We start from the raw sequence: 21,451 nt of genomic DNA, 5'->3' as shown, positions 1-21,451 counted from the left end.
TTCAATGCCCTTGCTGATGGAAGGAGGTTTTCACTCAAAATCTCACGATACATGGCCCCATTCATTCTTTCCTTTACACGGATCAGTCGTCCTGGTCCCTTTGCAGAAAAACAGCCCCAAAGCATGATGTTTCCACCCCCATGCTTCACAGTAGGTATGGTGTTCTTTGGATGCAACTCAGCATTCTTTGTCCTCCAAAACACGACGAGTTGAGTTTTTACCAAAAAGTTATATTTTGGTTTCATCTGACCATATGACATTCTCCCAATCCTCTTCTGGATCATCCAAATGCACTCTAGAAAACTTCAGACGGGCCTGGACATGTACTGGCTTAAGCAGGGGGACACGTCTGGCACTGCAGGATTTGAGTCCCTGGCGGCGTAGTGTGTTACTGATGGTAGGCTTTGTTACTTTGGTCCCAGCTCTCTGCAGGTCATTCACTAGGTCCCCCCGTGTGGTTCTGGGATTTTTGCTCACCGTTCTTGTGATCATTTTGCCCCACGGGGTGAGATCTTGCGTGGAGTCCCAGATCGAGGGAGATTATCAGTGGTCTTGTATGTCTTCCATTTCCTAATAATTGCTCCCACAGTTGATTTCTGCAAACCAAGCTGCTTACCTATTGCAGATTCAGTCTTCCCAGCCTGGTGCAGGTCTACAATTTTGTTTCTGGTGTCCTTTGACAGCTCTTTGGTCTTGGCCATAGTGGAGTTTGGAGTGTGACTGTTTGAGGTTGTGGACAGGTGTCTTTTATACTGATAACAAGTTCAAACAGGTGCCATTAATACAGGTAACGAGTGGAGGACAGAGGAGCCTCTTAAAGAAGAAGTTACAGGTCTGTGAGAGCCAGAAATCTTGCTTGTTTGTAGGTGACCAAATACTTATTTTTCACCATAATTTACAAATAAATTCATAAAAAATCCTACAATGTGATTTTCAGGATTTTTTTTTCTGAATGTGTCTGTCATAGTTGACGTGTACCTATGATGAAAATTACAGGCCTCTCTCATCTTTTTAAGTGGGAGAACTTGCACAATTGGTGGCTGACTAAATACTTTTTTCCCCCACTGTACACCTTAGCCAAATACATTTAAACTCAGTTTTTCACTATTCCTGACATTTAATCCTAATAAAAATTCCCTGTCTTAGGTCAGTTAGGATCACCACTTTATTTTAAGAATGTGAAATGTCAGAATAATAGTAGAGAGAATGATTTATTTCAGCTTTTATTTCTTTCATCACATTCCCATTGGGTCAGAAGTTTACATACACTCAATTAGTATTTGGTAGCATTGCCTTTAAATTGTTTAACTTGGGTCAAACGTTTCGGGTAGCCTTCCACAAGCTTCCCACAATAAGTTGGGTGAATTTTGGCCCATTCCTCCTGACAGAGCTTGTGTAACTGAGTCAGGTTTGTAGGCCTCCTTGCTCACACACGCTTTTTCAGTTCTGCCCACAAACTTTCTATAGGATTGAGGTCAGGGCTTTGTGATGGCCACTCCAATACCTTGACTTTGTTGTCCTTCAGCCATTTTGCCACAACTTTGGAAGTATGCTTGGGGTCATTGTCCATTTGGAAGACCCATTTGTGACCAAGCTTTAACTTCCTGACTGATGTCTTGAGATGTTGCTTCAATATATCCACATAATTTTCCTTCCTCATGATACCATCTATTTTGTGAAGTGCACCAGTCCCTCCTGCAGCAAAGCACCCCCACAGCATGATGCTGCCACCCCCGTGCTTCACGGTTGGAATTGTGTTCTTCGGCTTGCAAGCCACCCCCTTTTTCCTCCAAACATAACGATGGCCATTATGGCCAAACAGTTCTATTTTTGTTTCATCAGACCAGAGGAGCAGTGGCTTCTTCCTTGTTGAGCGGCCTTTCAGGTTATGTCGATATAGGACCCGTTTTACTGTGGATATAGATACTTTTGTACCTGTTTCCTCCAGCATCTTCACAAGGTCCGTTGCTGTTGTTCTGGGATTGATTTGCACTTTTCACACCAAAGTACGTTCATCTCTAGGAGACAGAACGCGTCTCCTTCCTGAGCGGTATGATGGCTGCGTGGTCCCATGGTGTTTATACTTGCGTACTATTGTTTGTACAGATAAACGTGGTACCTTCAGGTGTTTGGAAATTGTCCCAAGGATGAACCAGACTTGTGGAGGTCTACATTTTTTTTTCTGAGGTCTTGGCTGATTTCTTTTGATTTTCCCATGATGTCAAGCAAAGAGGCACTGAGTTTGAAGGTAGGCCTTGAAATACATCCACAGGTACACCTCCAATTGACTCAAATGATGTCAATTAGCCTATCAGAAGCTTCTAAAGCCATGACATCATTTTCTGGAATTTTCCAAGCTGTTTAAAGGCACAGTCAACTTAGTGTATGTAAACTTCTGACCCACTGGAATTGCGATACAGTGAATTATAAGTGAAATAATCTGTCAACAATTGTTGGAAAAATTACTTTTGTTATGCACATAGTAGATGTCCTAACCGACTTGCCAAAACTATAGTTTGTTAGCAAGAAATTTGTGGAGTGGTTGAAAAACGAGTTTTAATGATTCCAACCTAAGTGTATGTAAACTTCCGACTTCAACTGTACATTTGCATGTGTGCAATTTGTTGTGTTTGTGGGGGTTCTTACATTACGGACATTACATTAAATGTGTATTGTAAGCCATTAATAATACATGTAAATGTTGAATTACTCATTGCGTGTTGCCCATGTCTAATCTCAATGTGTTAGCTGCTTTGTGATTCATCGCATGCATGCACACACAAACACACACACACACAGACACGCACGCACGCACGCACACAGAGAGATTGTGTTGTTAAGCATTCCAAGGATGTCAATTGTATGCAAATGGCATGCACCATACTGTTAGAGGAAATGGAAAGTTCACAGCACTGTTACATCAGAGAACACTGAAGGCACTCACCACATTGTCTTGGTTAGAGGACAACATTACAGCATTAGCCATTTCATCAGGGTTCTCATTAACTTCATACTGTGAATTCGAAAATAGCTAGCACAATACAAATATTAGCATGATGGGGATCATCATAAAACACCCAATAATAATGATATCTGGAATACAAATCTTTGGCAAGGAGAATACACCTGGACCAAGGTCCTACTGTCCATTTTCTTAAGAACAGACTACTCAAAGGGGCAATCTTTTCAATAACTTCTTCACTGAAATGGTGTATTGCTTTCTATCTATGCTATGAATATGGCCCCCTCACTTGAAACTCATCAATATGTAATCATCATGTTTGACACCCTCACTCTCTTCAATTGTCCTCTCATCGGTTCCACAGCCCACTCCATACAGGATGACAGTTGGTTGAGTTCAAGGTCAACAATCTCCACAGTCCACAGCACTTCAACAAATGCCTGTATAAGTAATGGCTACCAGAGCCAGAATGGGACCATTAATAAACAGTGGAAAGAACTTTCAGAATAACAGTACACTCTTAGAAAAAAAGGTGCTATCTAGAACCTAAAAGGGTTATTTGGCCTTCCACATAGGAGAACCCCTTGAAGAACCCGTTTTGTTCCAGGTAGAACCCTTTGGTTCCAGGTAGAACCCTTTTGGGTTTTCTACATGGAACCCAAAAGAGTTCTACCTGGAACCAAAAAGGGTTATACCTGGAAGGAACCAAAAAAGGTTCTCCTATGGGGACACCCGAAGAACCCTTTTGGAACCCTTTTTTCTAAGCGTGTAGGCGATACAAATGATACAAATCAAAACTTGCTCATACAGCTCAATTATTTTAATGCCGAGAAATAGGATGGCAATTGTAGCTATTTTGTCATGCTTACACATTAATCTTCATTCATTATTTACACGAATATCCAGCGTAACATTGTAATAAAGTGTTCAGAAACCTTTCTTTTGATTCTGTCCTTACTTAATGTAAATACCAGAGCATGGAGATTAACATTCTGAGTTTCACCTCGAGCGCTTGCCCTATGGTGTCTCTTAATTCAGATTAATCCATATTTTCCCCCGCCTTATCTTCTTGAGTCTACTGTTATGTACCAGTGTTTAGCAGAAACTATTTCCCTTCCCTGGCTAGAAATTGATTCTGAGCTCCTTCAGTAGCATTTCCCAAGGTCAGCAGCAGAATTAGAAAATGTAATCACCCCAAAACTGGACAATATTGTTTCCCGTGCGACATTGTCAAATGATGAGCACGGAATGTTATAATCTAGCCTTATCGTGTGAGAATGAAAGCGCATTCTACAACACCCAATAGCCAGTGTCTCAATTCAACAAAATAGAAGGAATTGCTGTGGCTTAGAGCTACAGTGCCTTGCAAAAGTATTCATCCCCCTTGGCATTTTTCCTATTTTGTTGCATTACAACCTGTAATTTAAATGGATTTTTATGTGGATTTCATGTAATGGACATACACAAAATAGTCCAAATTGGTGAAGTAAAATAAAATAAATAACGGAAAAGTGCTGCGTGCATATATATGCACCCCCTTTGCTATGAAGCCCCTAAATAAGATCTGGTGCAACCAATTACCTTCAGAAGTCACATAATTAGTTAAATAAAGTCCACCTGTGTGCAATCTAAGTGTCACATGATCTGTCACATGATCTCAGTATATATACACCTGTTCTGAAAGGCCCCAGAGTCTGCAACACCACTAAGCAAGGGAGTACCACCAACTAAGTGGCACCATGAAGACCAAGGAGCTCTCCAAACAGGTCAGGGACAAGGATGTGTAGGTAGATATATATATTATTTTATTAAGCCATTATATAAATGGCCTACGTAGGATCACATTTAAAAAAAAGAACTCTGTTGGCAACATTGATGTATGATAGAGATTGGTTAGCTGACAACGTCACGAAAACGATGTGCACGCTTCAATGAGGCAGAAGTCCGCAAGTTGATTCTTGATGGCCAGATAGCTACCAACAATGACATTAAACTGCCATGTGGGGAATAGTTTTGGCTAGTTTTATCTTGTTCTTGAGACCATGTCTTGTTTTGAAATCTTTTGACTGATTTCATGTCAATGCTAACGTGGCTAAAATTCGCTACCTAGCTAACCAACAACTGTAACAACGTATTTCAGAGACAACAAGTGCTCTTTGTGCAAATGTATTGATGTTTTTAATAAACATTGGAGACTAAATATAGTTTACATGTTGTCAACAATCTAAGCCAACCCCATCTGTTTTGCCCCATAGTTGCGAATGCGTCGGTTGTGTTGCTAAACAACCAACCCATCTATGATATAGGAGATGGCATTCCAAAGCAAACAGATGACAGGTGTAGACTATGTGTTGACAGGCCAGTGCACCGCAGTGGATGAATGACAGGGGGCTATGAGAACACCGGTCACGGTCACATCCACAAACAGTCATAACACGACCACCAGACTGCTCTTTGAATTCTGGAAGCATCTGCATCTTATACAGTAAGGACCATTACTAATCTGTGTCCAATGTAATTCTATCACTATTTAATTTCATAACCAATTTCAATCAGTAATATAACTTTTGCAAGAGTGTTTCGATTTCATTCCTATGGTTTGAATTATACTTTGATATCAAAGTAGCTCAGTTGGTAGAGCATGGCACTTGCAACGCCAGAGTTGTGGGTTCGATTCCCACGGGGGGCCAGTATGAAAAATGTATGCACTCACTAACTGTAAGTCGCTCTGGATAAGAGCGTCTGCTAAATGACTAAAATGTAAAAATCACAGCCATGTCTTACAACAACCAATCGTTCTACTTTTTTGAGTGATTGAAAAGTAAAAACAGACAAGTTGAAAGTGGCAGCACTGCCACAGGTGATTGTGGCCCGTATCCAGAGTATCCTATCATATATTTGCAAGTGACAAGAGGTCGAACAGAACAGGCCGCTCTATCATCCATCTGAAACGTGTCAACATTCCCTATGATCAGTCGGCCCTCACAGCATTGTCGGAAAGACAAAGGATCCCACGTGGGTTATGAGCCTTTTCCTGAACGCACCAATTCTGCATGTTTTTTTTTCTGTTGCTCATTAAGAAACATTTAATTTCAGTCTTGGGTGTGTGGTTCGATGGAGCAGTTACTGATGTTTGTCCCCCATCATACACCATAGGAACAAAGCCAGCATCACTTCCTCAAAATATTCAGAATTAATCTAAGATGACTCAAGGAATCTGTAATTCATGTTGACATATTTGCCAAGGAGGTTTTAGTCACGCAATTTTACATCTAGCTAAGGTGTTTGGTATTTCTCAAGTAAAGAAATGCGCCACGTTGTCTGACAGTATGTAAACAAAGTCCAATCTGCTGCGCTGCTGGGCAGGTCTTTCTCACTGTCTGTGTGTTCTGACGTACCATTTGGAGAGCGCAATCCCCTCAGCTGTTTATCCCGTGTTAGTGGGCATTGTCGAATTCAAAACCCAACCCTCAAGTAAGTCACAACGAACTCTTTTACTCAAATCTCAAGAAACTGTCTTGCACCTTGTAGTCAATTTTGGCACTGGAATAAATGCTTCGGACTAATATCGATGTCACATATGCCGTTTTCAACGAGAGAAGTTGGTTCTCGAGTTCAGTTCTTCTTTGAGATTCTCTATGAGGTGGCCGTCCTCTCTCACTTCTCCCTCCATTAGCCATGCCCACTCTCCTCCACAGCCATCCCATAATGCCCCTCAGCATCTCATCTGTCCCTGGGCTAAACGCTCTATTGTTGCCATTTCACCCAATAGCAGGAAATTAACATTCAACAGCAGAGTGGTGCAGATCAGCCAATATACGGACTAATGTGTTTCATTAAGATGTCAGGGAGGGCCTTCCATTAACTGATCAACCTTTGACATGCTGTTTCAGAGGCAGAGACAGGTAGGAAACAGAAAAGACAGAGTTGAAAGAATAGAAATATCAAGACATCAGAGAGTGGAGATATAGCTGATCAACATGAACAGGTCTGAACTGGAGGAGCTATAGGAGGACGGGCTCATTATAATGGCTGGAATGGAATAAATAGAATGGTATCAAACACATCAAACATATGGAAACCACAGGTTTGACTCCGTTCCATTTATTCCATTCCAGCCATTATAATGAGCCTGTCCTACCTATAGCTCCTCCCATCAGCCTCCTCTGGTCTGAACCCATGATGTACTGTCTGCATCTCTCTTCTATCATAGTCTGACTAAGAGGAGTCTAACCAAGCTCACCTTCTGTCTTATCTCCTCCTCCATTTTAACTGGAGACCCCAGCTCTGCCACCTGTTTCACCCCTTCACTGGCGAAGCCCCCGTACTCCCAAAGGACATAGCTCCTGGAGTGGGATGACCCGATGAGGGCTGACCAATGATTGGCACGTCCTGTATACAAGGAAACAAAGAGACAATTTGACAAAGACATAAAGTGTGTGTGTGTGTGTAGAGGCTGACAGATCGCTCCTGGCTTTGACCTTGCATGTACTGTAGCTGGAAGGTCATTGTTAGTTACAACGTGAGGCCCGCACTACCATTGCTGGAGCCCTCATCATTACTGAGAGAGTTGAGGCTGGAATAGACCCTGTCACACCACACACATACTGTATACAGTATACAGTTCATTTGGAAAGTATTCAGACCCCTTGACCTTTTCCACATTTTGTTACATTACAGTCTTATTCTAAAATTGATTAAATAGTTTTTTTCCGCATCAATGTACACACAATACCCCATAATGACAAAGCAAAAACAGGTTTTTAGACATTTTTGCACATGTATAAAAAAAAACCCGGAAATATAACATTTACATCAGTATTCAGACCCTTTACTGTACTTTGTTGAAGCACCTTTGTCAGGTTTGATGGGGAGTGTCGCTGCACAGTTATTTTCAGGTCTCTCCAGAGATGTTCGATCGGGTTCAAGTCCGGGCTTTGGCTGGGTCACTCAAGGACATTCAGAGACTTGTCCCGAAGCCACTCCTGTGTTGTCTTGGCTGTGTGCTTAAGGTTGTTGTCCTGTTGGAAGGTGAACCTTCGCCCCAGCCTGAGGTCCTGAGTGGTCTGGAGCAGGTTTTCATCAAGGACCTCTCTGTATTTTGCTCCATTCATTTTTCCCTCAATCCTGACTAGTCTCCCAGTCCCTGCCGCTGAAAAACATCCCCACAGCATGATGCTGCCACCACCATGCTTCACCGTAGGGATGGTGCCAGTTTCCTCCAGACGTGACGCTTGGCATTCAGGCCAAAGAGTTCAATCTTAGTTTCATCAGACCAGAGAATCTTGTTTCTCATGGTCTGAGAGTCCTTTAGGTGCCTTTTGGCAAACTCCAAGCAGACTGTCATGTGCCTTTTACTGAGGAGTGGCTTCTGTCTGGCCACTCTACCATAAATGCCTGATTGGTGGAGTGCTGCAGAGATGGTTGTCCTTCTGTAAGGTTCTCCCATCTCCTCAGAGGAACTCTGGAGCTCTGTCAGAGTGACCATCGGGCTCTTGGTCACCTCTCTGACCAAGGCCCTTCTCCCCCGATTGCTCAGTTTGGCTGGGTGGCCAGCTCTAGGAAGAGTCTTGGTGGTTCCAAACTTCTTCCATTTAAGAATGATGGAGGCCACTGTGTTCTTGGGGACCTTCAATGCTGCAGAAAGTTTTTCGTACCCTTCCCCAGATCTGTGCCTCGACACAATCCTGTCTCGGACCTCTACGGACAATTCCTTTGACCTCATGGCTTGGTTTTTGCTCTGACATGCACTGTCAACTGTGTGACCATATATAGACAGGTGTGTGCCTTCCAAATCATGTCCAATCAATTGAATTTACCACAGGTGGACTCCAATCAAGTTGTAGAAACATCTCAAGGATGATCAATGGAAACAGAATGCACCTGAGCTCAATTTCGAGTCTCATAGCAAAGGGTCTGAATACTTATGTAAATAAGGTATTTCTTTTTATTTTAATAAATGTTCATCTATTTTTAAAAACCTGTTTTCGCTTTGTTATTGTGGGGTATTGTGTGTACATTGATGAGGATTTCTATTTATTTAATCCATTTTAGAATAAGGCTGTAACGTAACAAAATGTGGAAAAAGTAAAGGGGTCTGAATACTTTCCGAATGCGCTGTATATGTATACAGTCAGGTACAAAATTATTGGCACCCTTGATAAAGATGAGCAAAAAAGACTGTATAAAATAAATAATGCAATACTGAGCTATATTATATGCTCAACATTTTATTTTTATTGTATTATTTTATACTAATACAATTGCTCAGAGAAATATATTTTGTACAGGCCTCCTGTTGCTCAGTTGGTAGAGCATGGCGCTTGCAACACCAGGGTTGTGGGTTCGATTCCCACGGGGGGCCAGTATGAAAAATGTATGCACTCACTAACTGTAAGTCGCTCTGGATAAGAGCGTCTGCTAAAATGACTCAAATGTAAAATGTACAACAAAAGTATTGGCACCCGTGTTTTCAATACCTCACCTTAAAAGGATAACGGCACTGAGCGTTTTTATAAATGTTTTATGAGTTTGGGGAACACATTTGGAGGGATCTTAGACCATTCCTCCATACAGATTTTTTTCAGGTCCTTGATGTCCTTCGTCTGCGCTTATGGACTGCCCTCTTCAATTCAAACCACAGGTTTTCAATGGAATTCAAGTCTGGAGACTGAGATGGCCATTGTAAAATGTAGATTTTTGTGGACAATTAACAATTTCTTTGTGGATTTTGATGTGTGCTTGTGGTTGCCTTGCTGGAATATCCACTTCAGGCCAAGTTTTAGCCTCCTGGCAGAGGCAACCAGGTTTTTGGCTAAAATGTCCTGGTACTGGGTAAAGTTCATGATGCCGTTGACCTTAACAAAGGGCACCAGGACCAGTGGAAGCAAAATAGCCCCATGTGTGTGTTTCCAAAGAGTTATATTTTCATGTCATCTGACAATAGCACTGGTTGCAATCCAAGTGCCGATGCCGTTTAACAAACTCCAGGCATTTACATTTGCTGGATGACATGAAATTAGAGCTCTTTGGCTAGGCACACCAGTGGTGGGTTTGGCGTCAAAACCTGGTTGCCTCTGCCAGGAGGCTGAATTTTTCCGGAAGTGGATCTTTCAGCAAGACAATAACCCCAAGCACACATCAAAATCCACAAAGAAATGGTTAATTGACCACAAAATCAACATTTTGCAATGGCCATCTCAGTCTCCAGACTTTTATTCCATTGAAAACCTGTGGTTTGAATTGAAGAGTGCAGTCCATAAGCGCAGATGAAGGATATCAACGATCTGGAAAGATTCTGTATGGAGGAATGGTCTAAGATCCCTCCCTCCCAATGTGTTCTCCAATCCAATAAAACGTTTACTAAAAAGGCTCAGTGCCCTCTTCGCAAGGTGAGATATTGAAAGGTATTGAAAACAGGGGTGCCAATCATTTTAACCCCTATATTTTTGAAAAAACAACAAATTACTTGTTAAACAAAATCAATTTTTTGAGCAATTTAATTAGTATAAAATAATTGTCAAAAAAATCATATTGAGCATAGCTCAGTATTTGTATTATTTATTTTATACAGTCTTTTTACTCATCTTAATCAAGGGTGCCAATAATTTTGGACCTGACTGTACAGTGTATATATAACGCTATCAAAAAACAACTGATGCTTTGAACTATGGTCACTCAGTGCTCTCCTCAGAAACCTTTGAATGTAATTGTGTTTTTCCATGATACGTTTCCCTTTGTGAAAGATTCTATATACAGTCGTGGTCAAATGTTTTGAGAATGACACAAGTATTGGTCTTCACAAAGTTTGCTGCTTCAGTGTTTTTAGATATTTTTGTCAGATGTTACTATGGTATACTGAAGTATAATTACAAGCATTCCATAAGTGTCAAAGGCTTTTATTGACAATTACATTGGGTTTATGCAAAGAGTCAATATTTGCAGTGTTGACCCTTCTTTTTCAAGACCTCTGCAATCCGCCCTGGCATGCTGTCAATTAACTTCTGGGCCACATCCTGACTGATAGCAGCCCATTCTTGCATAATCAATGCTTGGAGCTTGTCAGAATTTGTGGGTTTTTGTTTGTCCACCCGCCTCTTGAGGATCGACCACAAGTTCTCAATGGGATTAAGGTCTGGGGAGTTTCCTGGCCATCGACCCAAAATGTCGGATGTTTTCTTCCCCGAGCCACTAAGTTATCACTTTTGCCTTATGGCAAGGTGCTCCATCATGCTGGAAAAAGCATTGGTCATCACCAAACTGTTCTTGGATGGTTGGGAGAAGTTGCTCACGGAGGATGTGTTGGTAGCATTCTTTTTTCATGGCTGTGTTCTTAGGCAAAATTGTGAGTGAGCCCACTCCCTTGGCTGAGAAGCAACCCCACACATGAATGGTCTCAGGATGCTTTACTGTTGGCATGACACAGGACTGATGGTAGCGCTCACCTTGTCTTCTCCGGACAAGGTGTTTTCCGGATGCCCCAAACAATCGGAAAAGGGATTAATCAGAGAAAATGACTTTACCCCAGTCCTCAGCATCCCTGTACCTTTTGCAGAATATCAGTCTGTCCCTGATGTTTTTCCTGGAGAGAAGTGGCTTCTTTGATGCCCTTCTTGACACCAGGCCATCCTCCAAAAGTCTTTGCCTCACTGTGCGTGCAGATGCACTCACACCTGCCTGCTGCCATTCCCGAGTAAGCTCTGCACTAGTGGTGCCCTGATCCCGCAGCTGAATCAACTTTAGGAGACGGTCCTGGCGCTTGCTGGACTTTCTTGGGCGCCCTGACGGCTTCTTCACAACAATTGAACCTCTCTCCTTGAAGTTCTTGATGATCCAAAAAATTGTTGATTTTAGGTGCAATCTTACTAGCAGCAATATACTTGCCTGTGAAGCCCTTTTTGTGCAAAGCAATGATGACGGCACGTGTTTCCTTGCAGGTAACCATGGTTAACAGAGGAAGAACAATGATTTCAAGCACCATCCTCCTTTTAAAGCTTCCAGTCTGTTATTCTAACTCAATCAGCATGACAGAGTGATCTCCAGCCTTGTCCTCGTCAACACTCTCACCTGTGTTAACGAGAGAATCACTGACATGATGGCAGCTGGTTCTTTTGTGGCAGGGCTGAAATGCAGTGGACATGTTTTTGGGGGATTAAGTTCATTTTCATGGCAAAGAGGGACTTTGCAATTAATTGCAATTCATCTGATCACTCTTCATGACATTCTGGAATATATGCAAATTGCCAGTATGAAAAATGTATGCACTCACTACTGTAAGTCGCTCTGGATAATAGTGTCTGCTAAATTACTCAAATGTAAATATAAGTATGTTACTCTAGTCAACAGAATATGTCCAGGGTAAAATGTCACCTTCTTGTGTTTCTTCCCAAACCACAATGTCTTGCTTCAGTACTATAATGGTGCAGATCCTTTCACACTCCATAGAAAACTGACAGAGGAGCAACTGGTGGGACTTTGTACAGTCATGTGGGCGTGGAGATATACTGTATGACCGCAGTGAGAGACTTACTGGGGTAGTCTTTAGGGTGAATCTTCTCCGACCAGTTCCCAAAGAAGGTGACTCTGTACTTAGCCGTCCCACAGGCACAGCATTCCAGAGGGGGCTTCTCTGTGGTCTCCCCAAACACAGTCTCTGAAAGGCACACACATACACACACGAGATAAGAATGGTGATGTTGCTTGATTGAATAGAATAGTTTTAGAATATGACTACGTACAGAATCTCAATTATAATCTACAGTAACAGATCATATAAAAGCATGGGGCTGTTCTGTGAGAAGTAACATTCGTAAAGGACAGATATGCTGTACCTTTCTCACACAGTCTGACAGTGAGGGAACCTTCATCCAGGAAGTAGATGATCCTCTTCTGCACAATGCTGGCCCTGCAGAGGAGGAAGAATGGCATTCCTTCTATTCACTGACAGCACAAAGAAATACAGCGCTCGCACACAACTCCCAGGGGCACACACACACACACACACTGCACACACACACTGCCGAGAGCCATAAAGTTGTCCGTGCAACAGCAACTGTGTGCCAATAGCAACGCCCAGCCATTTGAATGCTCTTCTATTTCTCTATTCCAGTACGTGAGGCGTGCAAGAGGCCCAACTGTCTGTTTCCTCTGAGGAGAGGTGGTAAAATCACCCCGTCAGAGAGCACGCCAGAGGCACTGCCAGACCTGCTCCCCATCAACCTCAGCGGAATACCAATGTGCAGAGAGCCAGGAGTCCAGACTGAGGCTGATCAATAGGACAGCCCATCAACACTGTGACCATTATGACTACACTCTCTCTCACACTCTCTAAAGCTCATCTACCAGGGAAGAACATTGGCAACTTTTCGGGGGGTTGAAGATAAAAGATCAAATCGTGCTAGACTCATCAAACCGCAGGATTTAAGTGGCCAGGAGCCAAACAGACAAGTTCAAGCCCAAACTTTTTTCCACAGTAGATGGCATCACAACTGAAGCTTTCAATATATCCTCAGCCATACAGCTGTTCTGAAGCCCACAGTTACATTGTATGGAGCTCAGCAGGGACTTTGCATGTTATAATGCAACTTGATAATAAAACATTTCCCCCTATCATTTCACCTTAGAATATGATACAGTAATTGATTCATATTTGGTGTATCAAGTTATCAAGGTTCAGATGAGGACAAATTCTGTAAAAATATCACTTTAACCCAATGTCAATATCTTAACATTTGGTGGCAGCAGTGGGATACAGTTTCAGTTGGGTAATCGTGGGTAATTGTTGGGTAATATATCCCTGACTAACCCATGACTTCCATGGCTTTCTCTCCATGGTTGTGTTCTTCACGCCAATGGTTTGGGCCGGGCTTCTGTCCAGACCATTTGTTCCAGTGGGAGTGTTTAGGATCCTTTAGTTGTGGTCCCTTACACACAAGCCCATGAGCCCTGGCTCTGTCTTCAGTGCTGCTGCCCACCTGCAATCTCTGTGTCGCTGGGGAGAGAGGGTGACTATAGAGAGCAGGAGAGGGTGGCTATAGAGAGCAGGAGAGGGTGGTTATAGAGAGCAGGAGAGGGTGGTTATAGAGAGCAGGAGAGGGTGGCGATAGAGAGCAGGAGAGGGTGGTTATAGAGAGCAGGAGAGGGTGGTTATAGAGAGCAGGAGAGGGTGGTTATAGAGAGCAGGAGAGGGTGGTTATAGAGAGCAGGAGAGGGTGGCGATAGAGAGCAGGAGAGGGTGGCTATAGAGAGCAGGAGAGGGTGGCTATAGAGAGCAGGAGAGGGTGGCTATAGAGAGCAGGAGAGGGTGGCGATAGAGAGCAGGAGAGGGTGGCGATAGAGAGCAGGAGAGGGTGGCGATAGAGAGCAGGAGAGGGTGGCTATAGAGAGCAGGAGAGGGTGGCTATAGAGAGCAGGAGAGGGTGGCGATAGAGAGCAGGAGAGGGTGGCGATAGAGAGCAGGAGAGGGTGGCTATAGAGAGCAGGAGAGGGTGGCTATAGAGAGCACGAGAGGGTGGCTATAGAGAGCAGGAGAGGGTGGCTATAGAGAGCAGGAGAGGGTGGCGATAGAGAGCAGGAGAGGGTGGCTATAGAGAGCAGGAGAGGGTGGCTATAGAGAGCAGGAGAGGGTGGCGATAGAGAGCAGGAGAGGGTGGCGATAGAGAGCAGGAGAGGGTGGCTATAGAGAGCAGGAGAGGGTGGCTATAGAGAGCAGGAGAGGGTGGCGATAGAGAGCAGGAGAGGGTGGCGATAGAGAGCAGGAGAGGGTGGCGATAGAGCACAGGAGCTCCATTTAGACCTTCTTCATCTCTCGTTCTTCTTCATCTCACCCTCAAAGAGTCTGTGTCTTTCTTGTTCGTGTACTCTGAGATGCTCTCTCCAGTTCTTCTATTCTGGTGAAACCTCCAAGAGCTCTATGTGCAGTGTCCTGTGACATAACAGCCTTTGACACTTCAGTATACAAGATAAAGTATCACTAATGACAGGACTCTGTAGTGCAGGAGGAGGAGCATCGTTCTGGGATCTCTGCTGTGATATCCTTTATGAGATTCAGTGGGAGAATGATTGGACCTCTCCCAGCAGTAATTTGAGTTTTATTTGATGTTCGGGGGACAGAGTTGGCAGCCGTGTTTATTGGCCTTTGTCTGGCAGGCAGCCCAATGCTCCGGTACGAGGTAGAGAGCTGTACCTTAACTTTGACAGGCAAAGACAAAGTGAAAGCAATACGGTGGGATTTGCATTGCAGATGTTTCTCAGCGCAACATTTATTAGAATAATACCAGGATCGCAATAAGCCATCTGTCGAATGGGACGGGAAGATATATTAAAAGTAACTATTGTGGATATTTCTTCAAAGAGCTAGGCAAAGAGGAGTGAGTTACATCCAGCACTAAGTCAGTGAAGTGCAGCACCATTTTCAGTGTAGGAGTGAGTTACATGCAGCACTAAGTCAGTGAAGTGCAGCACCATTTTCAGTGTAGGAGTGAGTTACATGCAGCACTAAGTCAGTGAAGTGCAGCACCATTTTCAGTGTAGGAGTGAGTTACATCCAGCACTAAGTCAGTGAAGCGCAGCACTATTTTCAGTGTAAATCCAGGGCAAGATGTGTTAGGGAAAAGGATCTCTTAAATATCTATATAGCAGAGCTTAAAGGAAGACTCAGCGATATGACGTAGATGCAGAAAGTAAGCAGTAGAGTGGGTCAATTTCCGCAACAACTAAGAGCATTAAAGCGCAAGGCTCAACTTCTCCGCTGTTTTGGTGCCCTTGCTACCATGCTGTAACAGAGTGACGCGAACCCGTACACATGCGTAGATACTGTGTGTGACTGTGTGAGAGCGAAGTCCTGCATCTCGCTCATCTCAATATCTGCGGTGCTGCTCGTGGCAACAATTAAAGTCTACCTTTAATTGTTCAATATTCGATCTCACCTCAATTTCACATTTCTTAACATAAGAAAGGGCTTTCAGGTGACCAAGCAATATGCCATGGTAATAGTTATTTAACACCCAATTTCAACCCTTTTTGAGAATTATTAGGGCCAAACTGCCTATTCTCCCTTTATGCTAATCATGCAACTTTGTACGTGTGCGCACCAGCACGTATGCACAGTATGTTATGTGTGTCGACCACACATTGTACATGGATTTTGTCACAATGGCTAACAATTGTTTGTGTCTACCTGTGTGTGTTAATGTTTGTCAATTTTGTTTCATTCCAACACTGCCTGAAGTGCTACAATGCCTGTCAAAGAGGAGCTTTTGGAATTAATCTGGCTCACGCTTCATGACTGCCAATGAATTACAGAGGCACATCAGGGCTCACTTCTTTGGGCAGCAATCAAATTCAAATAGGATTTGCCTTGGGATGAGTTTAACCCACACGTCGCTCTAACATAGCAAGACTACTCAACTTGATCGGTGACTATCAGTGCTTCTGGCCAGGAGTAAGAAACACAATGTTATTTACAATCCCGCCACTTTTTTGTGTTGCATGGGAAAACAGTATGAAATGTGTCTCAACACTTTACATAAAAGGTTAAAAATTATCCAAAACTTTTACACCAAGCTTATCGTCATGAAAATGTTACTCCCAATCTACTTACTGAAACAATGTTATTACGTAAGACTAAATTCAGTACTATAACCATGGAGGGAGTGGCGTTGATCTGGGACATAATAACGCCATGGTCTGTAGTCACACCTGCTTCTTCAGACCACTAATCAGCATAACCGTGTTCTCTGGCAACCCAAGTCAACTGCAAAGACATGGGGCCTAGAACAGCCACATAGGGACGCCTACAACTAGATGTGTTAGTCTTCTATTCTACTTGGACAAGTAACTGGTCATACAGATGCAGTCAAATATTTTGGCACCCTTGCACTTTACCATGGAGCAGAATGTTCTGTTTTCTCTTTTCAAAACTGGTTGAATGGTTATTTTTAGCCAGTAGGAACCTGCAACTTACCACAGGTGAGACAAATTACACAGTAACCAAGATAACTTGCCTAACAACCAAATAGATTTGAATGTTGAATAATCCAGAAATTTTGTTTTACTTTGAAGTGAAAAATCTAAATCAAACAAATACACATGTAAACACCAAATGTTTTTTCAATTTCAGATTATTTTAGAAGAAATAGTGAATAGTGCAAGGGTGCTAATATATTTAACCGCATCTGTATCAACAATTAGAAATGGTATTCTGAAACAAATCATTTTTAGCATTAACAGTTACAGTAATAGTGGTTATGGTAGTGGTCATAGCCGCAGGAAGTAGGGGTGCTGCAGCATTCTTTGATAAATAGACATTAAAAAAAAAAAATATATATATATATATATATATATATATATACATATATATATATATATATATATATAATACAAATCACAAAATTATATTACTCCAGTGTGAACTAGGGCTTTATTACTTATGTATGAACTAGGGCTTTATTACTCCTGTATGAGTGGACAAAAATACTCCTCAGCACCCCCCCAACCCAAAACATCTTCCTGTGGCTATAGTAGTGGTAGTAGTAGTAGTCGCGTAGTATCAATATTAAAGGTACCCACTTGAGGATGACACAGCCACTGCCAGAAGGGGGTGCTGTCCAGAACACTTGTATCCTGGTCCTCCTGCGGGGGGTGCTCTCCGTCACAGCCGGGGGACAGTTGGTCATGAACTGGGTATCTTCCTCATCTATAATCTAGGGAACACAGGAAACCAGTCAGTCACAACTACACAATTTCTCACCACCTCACTTTTTGGGAAAAGCTATTCAGTTTTTTGCAAAACAAAAAAGTTATAGCTGCAAGAAAGTAATTGAGTCAATTAACTTTTCGTTATTTTTATAATTAAAGAATCCTTTTGAGAAATTACTAACTTTCAACCGTGGTACTTGCCAAAAAAAGTTTAAACTTTTAATTATCACAACTCTGGCCTGAGACTTATGATTCATTTTCATTGTTGATCAATATGTTCTGCTATGCATGTTTGGTTGCATTTAATTGGTACTATAATTCAGGGCTCCTGTAATAAACCGATGGTTTAGTGTCAGAGACAGGCTGTAATATGTATTTTGTAATCACCTCGCTGCTGCGACACACTCCACTACTACTCCCCCATAACAGGATCAATAGTGTATTTCACAGTCACATGTGGCTGAATGTTTTCAAATGGAATCCTTTTCAGATGCCAACACTGACATTACACATGTAGTGTAACAAACCGTTTTCTCTAGTTTATGTGAACTTGTCCTCTCAAAACAGATAGAAACTCACAGATGACATATGACATTGTAGTTCTGTTTCACCTCATCTCTTTACAAATGTGACTGGTTGACTGAAAGTTGACTGTACAGTGCATAACAGTCCTTCACCTATCCTTGGTGCAATAAAGTGGGACAGTAATAAAATAATACTCCAAGTTAGGCAATGAGACAGTGTAATAACAGTGTTGTGAGTCCATGGCGTGTCCAGCCCTCTATGTCATGGCCGTGAGAGAGTAATAAAAACCAGGTGTGACGAGCAGCAGCCTCACACAGAGATGAGCTCTGGCCCCCTTGAATGTTCTCCAGCTGCCCTGACCACCATAACATTGACCTAACAGCCAGATGCTTCACACATGACAGAAAGTAAGAGGAAGAATTTTCTCCAGAGGTCTTTTAGAAAAATAAAGAGTCTTTATTGACGCTGATGATTATTTCAATTAGTGTTGTGTCTAAGGCACCCTGGTGAGCCCTGTCTTCCCTCACTATAACTAGCCTCGCTCTCCGTCTCTGGCTTTCTCTTTTTTTCTCTCTCTATATTTGCTCTCTCTGACTCATAAGCTCCCTGCTCAACCAGGGTTCCTCCATGCTATTTCGTAGGTCTCCTTATACTCATACTGAAATGTATTGTTGTGCCTCTTCACCATTGATGTCCTGTCAGTCACAGGCAGCTGCAAACAACTGACAGTGCACAGGAAAACAACCAATTGATAGGAGGAGGCTGAACTTGGAGTTGAGTTATTTCAGAAACTGCATTTCTTACAGCACAGCCAGCGTATATCTATTTTATCACCCTGTGGGAGGGAGGGAAGGGGGGTCCATTGTCTTGTAAACCCACTACCCCCCCCCCGGGAGGCCAGCGCTGCAGTTTCCTCCCAAAACGGAATCTAAGTGGCTGTCATATCGGGGTTGAACTGCAGCCAAGCAGCAGAGACAGAGCCGCCAGGAGGAGAGGAGCTGGGAAAGTGGAGCGTTTGTTTTAATTGTGGCTCCTGGCTTGGCTTGGCTGAGTGGCCCAGCTCTCCTCAGAGCTCCTCTGTGGCTGCCTGGGGAGGCACGGTCTGGGTCTCGAGGAGCAGCTGAATACTTCTGTTTTCATAGTCATTCTCTCCCTGGTGACAGAGCAAACACAGATGCTTTGCAGCCCCCTTGGAAAATCAAGACATGGAATAGATGATAGTTTGGCAAGAAACTTGGGGCGGATGTAACGTTCTGACACGATGCAAATGTCACATCAACATATGATTTAAAAGTAACAGGTTTCTTCCCATCTCGATGGAAATCTCCGGACTCGAGAGCACTAACATTTGCCTTGAGCCTCCTACCAATCAAACAATTATATTACTACAGAAACCCATATAAATCTCTGATATCAAATCTTATTATGGGATATATTTCTCAAACAGTGAAAATATCTGCATTCTTAGCACCTTTTGTTTCTGTCTAGAACCTAAAATTGTTCTTTGGCTGTCCCTGTCAAGAGTTGCTGTAGGTAGGTGTGGTGTGGAATCAGGCGCAGGACGCAGAAGTTAAGTCCAAACAAAGTCTTTAGTAGATCAACACAAAATAATCCAAGAACAGCCCGGAGGCGAGAAAAGCGAGCACAGGCGTAACCAAACGGGCGCACTAAACATGTGCGTAAATCTCACCTAAAACAACAAGGAGGCAAACTACTAAATAGCGCACCAAAAATAGGTAGCGCAGCAACACGGCAAGAAAACAATTACACACAACACCTAACTAACAACAAGGAACTAAATAGGGTGCTTAATGAGACATAACACAAAACAGGTGTGACAAACAGACAAAACCAATCAAACAAGAAACATAGAACGGTGGCAGCTAGTACTCCGGAGACGACGACCGCCGAAACCTGCCCGAACAAGGAGGAGGGGCCGCCTCGGCCGAAACCGTGACAGTACCCCCCCCTTGACGTGCGGCTCCAGCCGTGCGCCGCCCCCGGCCTCGGGGACGACCAGGAGGACGCGGAGCAGGGCGCGTAGGATGACCACGATGGAATTCGGTCAGCAGGGACGGATCCAGAATGTCCCTCCTCGGCACCCAGCACCGCTCCTCCGGACCGTACCCCTCCCACTCCACGAGATATTGGAGACCCCCCATCCGGCGTCTCGAATCCAGGATGGTCCGAACAGTGTACGCCGGAGCCCCCTCGATGTCCAACGGGGGCGGAGGAGTCTCCTCAATCTCAAAGTCCTGGAGTGGACCAGCTACCACCGGCCTGAGGAGAGACACATGGAACGAGGGGTTAATATTCTTGTAATCAATGGGCAGTTGTAACCTGTAACACACCTCGTTCAATCTCCTCAGGACTTTAAAAGGCCCCACAAACCGCCGACCCAGCTTCCGGCAGGGCAGGCGGAGGGGCAGGTTTCTGGTTGAGAGCCAGACTCGATCTCCAGGTGCGTACACTGGCCCCTCACTGCGGTGTAGGTCGGCGCTCGTCTTCTGTCGACGGATGGCTCGCTGCAGATGGACGTGTGCAGCGTTCCACGTCTCCTCCGAGCGCCGCACCCACTCATCCACAGCAGGGGCCTCGATCTGGCTCTCATGCCAAGGTGCCAGAACCGGCTGGTACCCTAACACACACTGGAAAGGGGTTAGTCTAGTGGAGGAGTGGCGGAGAGAGTTCTGTGCCATCTCGGCCCAGGGCACATATCTCGCCCACTCCTCCGGCCGGCCCTGACAATATGACCTCAGAAACCTACCCACATCCTGGTTGACTCGTTCGACCTGCCCATTACTCTCCGGGTGGTAACCCGAGGTAAGGCTCACCGAGACCCCCAACCGTTCCATAAAGGCTCTCCAGACTCTGGAGGTAAACTGGGGGCCTCGATCGGACACTATATCCTCGGGTACCCCGTAATGCCGGAAGACGTGAGTAAATAGAGCCTCAGTGGTCTGTAGGGCAGTAGGAAGACCCGGCATGGGAAGGAGACGACAGGCCTTCGAGAACCGATCCACAACGACCAGGATGGTGGTATTCCCTTGAGAGGAGGGAAGGTCGGTAACAAAATCCACCGAGAGGTGAGACCAGGGTCGCTGTGGAACGGGCAGGGGTTGTAATTTACCCCTGGGCAAGTGTCTGGGCGCCTTACACTGGGCACACACTGAGCAGGAGAAGACATAAACCCTCACATCCCTGGCTAACGTTGGCCACCAGTACTTCGTACTAAGGCAGTGCACTGTCCGGCCAATACCTGGATGT

General features: G+C 43.9%; 1 protein-coding gene across 1 annotated transcript in view; it reads right to left on the bottom strand.

Annotated features, from left to right (window-relative positions):
- The window catches only part of spon1b (spondin 1b), a 107,784-nt gene that overhangs the window by 70,038 nt on the left and 16,295 nt on the right, over window positions 1–21,451 (bottom strand). The window contains exons 3-6 of the mRNA XM_084168953.1: window positions 17,531–17,664; window positions 12,793–12,866; window positions 12,492–12,614; window positions 7,206–7,354 (exon numbers count right to left, since the gene is read on the bottom strand). Coding sequence (XP_084025079.1) covers window positions 7,206–7,354; window positions 12,492–12,614; window positions 12,793–12,866; window positions 17,531–17,664 — 480 coding nt within the window. The remainder of the gene's footprint in view (window positions 1–7,205; window positions 7,355–12,491; window positions 12,615–12,792; window positions 12,867–17,530; window positions 17,665–21,451) is intronic.

Source organism: Coregonus lavaretus (genome assembly GCF_964263955.1).
Source record: "Coregonus lavaretus genome assembly, chromosome: 9".
Classification (NCBI taxonomy): domain Eukaryota; kingdom Metazoa; phylum Chordata; class Actinopteri; order Salmoniformes; family Salmonidae; genus Coregonus; species Coregonus lavaretus.
The sequence above is the reverse complement of the archived record's forward strand: the minus strand, read 5'-3'. Positions and strand labels throughout refer to the sequence as shown.